Here is a 2,849-nt window from a genome sequence, read left to right on the forward strand (position 1 = left end):
AAGACATCAAAATATCTTATTATGGGAAATTTCAATGTTCATAATTATCATACAAAACCAAAAAAAAAATTATTATTATTATTTTATTTACCCGTGTAGACAAAATATACCAGTTCACTTATACTTTTAACTTTATATTCTAAATTCAAAATGTACATATCAAAATAAAATAACTCATAGCTTATTAGTTATTAATAATCAACAATTTCAACTAACACTGTGATACATTATATATCATTAAGAAAACCATCTGTTGACTCTTTATCATTTAAAATAAATATCTATTTCCACATCACTAATCTAATGCTTTATTTTCCCCATGTTTAGTTAAAATTTTAAGAATTTAAATTTTTAGAAACAATGCTTCATAAAATTTTATACTTTATAATTATTATAAATGATTATCAGTTTATCACCTGTATTTTATATTGATACATTAAATATGGTATAGAATCACATAAGAAATAAGACTCTTTTCATACATTACCACATTTCATGAACAAAAACACATGCAATATTCAATTGATCATCTTGAAACAAAAACTCAGACTTTCTATCACATTTTAAGTTAAAAAAAAATAATCAAAACTTCTCTATGTTTATTTCAAAGATATTTAATATTAAAAAAACATATTATCACAAATGAATAAATGCTTGTTTCTATATTTAATGCATTGAATGATTAATTAAATATTTGATATTCATTACATCACATCATGAATTAAAAACTAAAAGATTTTTCATAATTATTAAATTTATCTATAAAGTATTAAATAAAGTTAATTATGTTTTGTATCAAAGATTTTTAAATTCAAAAAACCATTTAATTACACAATATACAATACTAAAATCTATTATAAGTAAACATAAAGTCGAATAACTCATTCAATAAACATTGGATCCATCATGAAACTTTAACTAAAAAATTTGTCCTCACACTCTTTATTTAGGCCTCTTTACATGACATTTTTAGGTTTATTAAAAAATCTTATACAAATAATACCATTTCATCACAAATGAAATACTGCTTCCGTTTCAATAATTATTTACAATAAGAATGATTAATTACACATTTAATATTCATTAGAGCACACAAACTAATACATTTATCATAACCTTTGTAGTCTAGAAAATATATAAGTTATAATAAAAGACGTTGACGGTCGGAAAAATATCAAAAAACACTCAAATTCAGCGATTTCTTCGCTATTGGTTTTGGATGATTGTGACGATTTTTCGAAACCTTACACGATCTTTTCTTTTTAGTGTGCTAAAACCCCCAAGACGACTGGCGCGCTAAATAACTGAGCAATATTCATCGTTATTTATTTTATTGTCAGTCTTATTATACCCCTACAAATCAACTTATTAGCCCTAATATTTGTCTTTCAAATCCAACTCAAGTAAACAAGAAAGTACCATTAAAGCATTTTGATTTTAAATGGAAAAAATGCACTAGTGAAAAGTTTAGTGTTGATATACCAATAATACAATCTTATCCAACTAATAGTTATGTCAAATCTCCTTTAGAATATTTTTTAATTTTTTTTTCTAATGATGTATTTGAACTAATCGTCGAACAGTCCAATTTATACTGTTTTCAAAAATTTGACAAAATGTTGGGAACAAACATTAAAGAAATAAAAGACTTGGTTGGTATTTCATTAATAATGGGAATAGTGAAAATGCCTGCATATACAGACAACTGGGCTCCATCTACAAAATATGGACAAGTTTCAAATGTAATGTCATTGCGTAGATATCAACAACTTATGAGATGTCTTCATTTTTGTGATAATAATTGCCCTGATGATTTTGATAGATTTTTTAAAGTTCGCAAGCTCTTAGACATAATTCGTAACAATTGTTTATCTGTACCACAGGGTAAAAGATTTTCTGTTGATGAAATGATGATCCCTTACAAAGGCAAAAAGGCAGGATCTAGGAAACAATATATTAAAAACAAACCTAAAAAATGGGGTTATAAAATGTTTGTTAGGGCAGGCATAGATGGCATGGTTTATGATTTTTTAATCTATTCTGGTAACTGTACTTTTCGTGGTATAACTTTTTCTCCTCGTGAAATGAGTTATTTTGGCTTAGGACCAAGAGTGGTCATTGCGCTATCGATATCAATACCAGATAAACCAATGAGTGTTATATATTTTGACAATTTTTTTACTACTCCTGAGTTAATAAGCTACTTGAGATCTGAGTTTGGTATATTAAGTTTAGGCACTATTAGAAAACAGCATCTACGAGGATGTCCTCTAATTGAAGATAAAAAGTTAATGAAACAACCAAGAGGCACTTATGAATACCTTTGTGATAAATCCAAAAAAGTTATAATTTTAAAATGGCTTGATAATAAGGTAGTTAGTTTAGCCAGTTCCTATACACAAGAAAGTAAATCGAACACTAACATTATACAGCGATATTCAAAAGATGCAAAAAAAGGGTGCCTGTTCCATACCCTAATATAGTCAAAGAATATAACACCCACATGGGTGGTGTCGATTTAGCAGATATGTTAGTTGCATTGTACAGAACTGGTTTAAAGTCTCATAAATGGTATATGTCTTTTTTTTCTCAAATGCTTGATATATCTGTAAACAATGCTTGGCTACTATACCGTAGAGATTGTGAACTGCATAAAGAAAAAGAAAAAAGGCTCAAAGAATTTCGACATGAAATTGCAGTTGCCCTAACTAGAAAGGACAAACCTCGGCTAGGGCGTAGGCCAGCTTTGGAAAATAGTAATTTTCCTATTAAAAAAATTCGACATGAAATAGCTCCAAGACCGTACACTGAAATAAGATATGATAAAACAGATCACTGTCCTACCTTTA

General features: G+C 27.7%; 1 protein-coding gene across 1 annotated transcript; it reads left to right on the forward strand.

Annotated features, from left to right (window-relative positions):
* Positions 1–1,616: 1,616 nt before the first annotated feature.
* LOC112602811 (piggyBac transposable element-derived protein 3-like) lies at positions 1,617–2,483 on the forward strand. The gene has a single exon (XM_025351134.1). It carries the CDS (start codon positions 1,617–1,619, stop codon positions 2,481–2,483), a length of 867 nt encoding a protein of 288 aa, XP_025206919.1.
* Positions 2,484–2,849: the final 366 nt, after the last annotated feature.

This window comes from Melanaphis sacchari, unplaced genomic scaffold (genome assembly GCF_002803265.2).
Source record: "Melanaphis sacchari strain LSU unplaced genomic scaffold, SCAv2.0 Contig912_pilon_pilon, whole genome shotgun sequence".
Classification (NCBI taxonomy): Eukaryota; Metazoa; Arthropoda; class Insecta; order Hemiptera; family Aphididae; genus Melanaphis; species Melanaphis sacchari.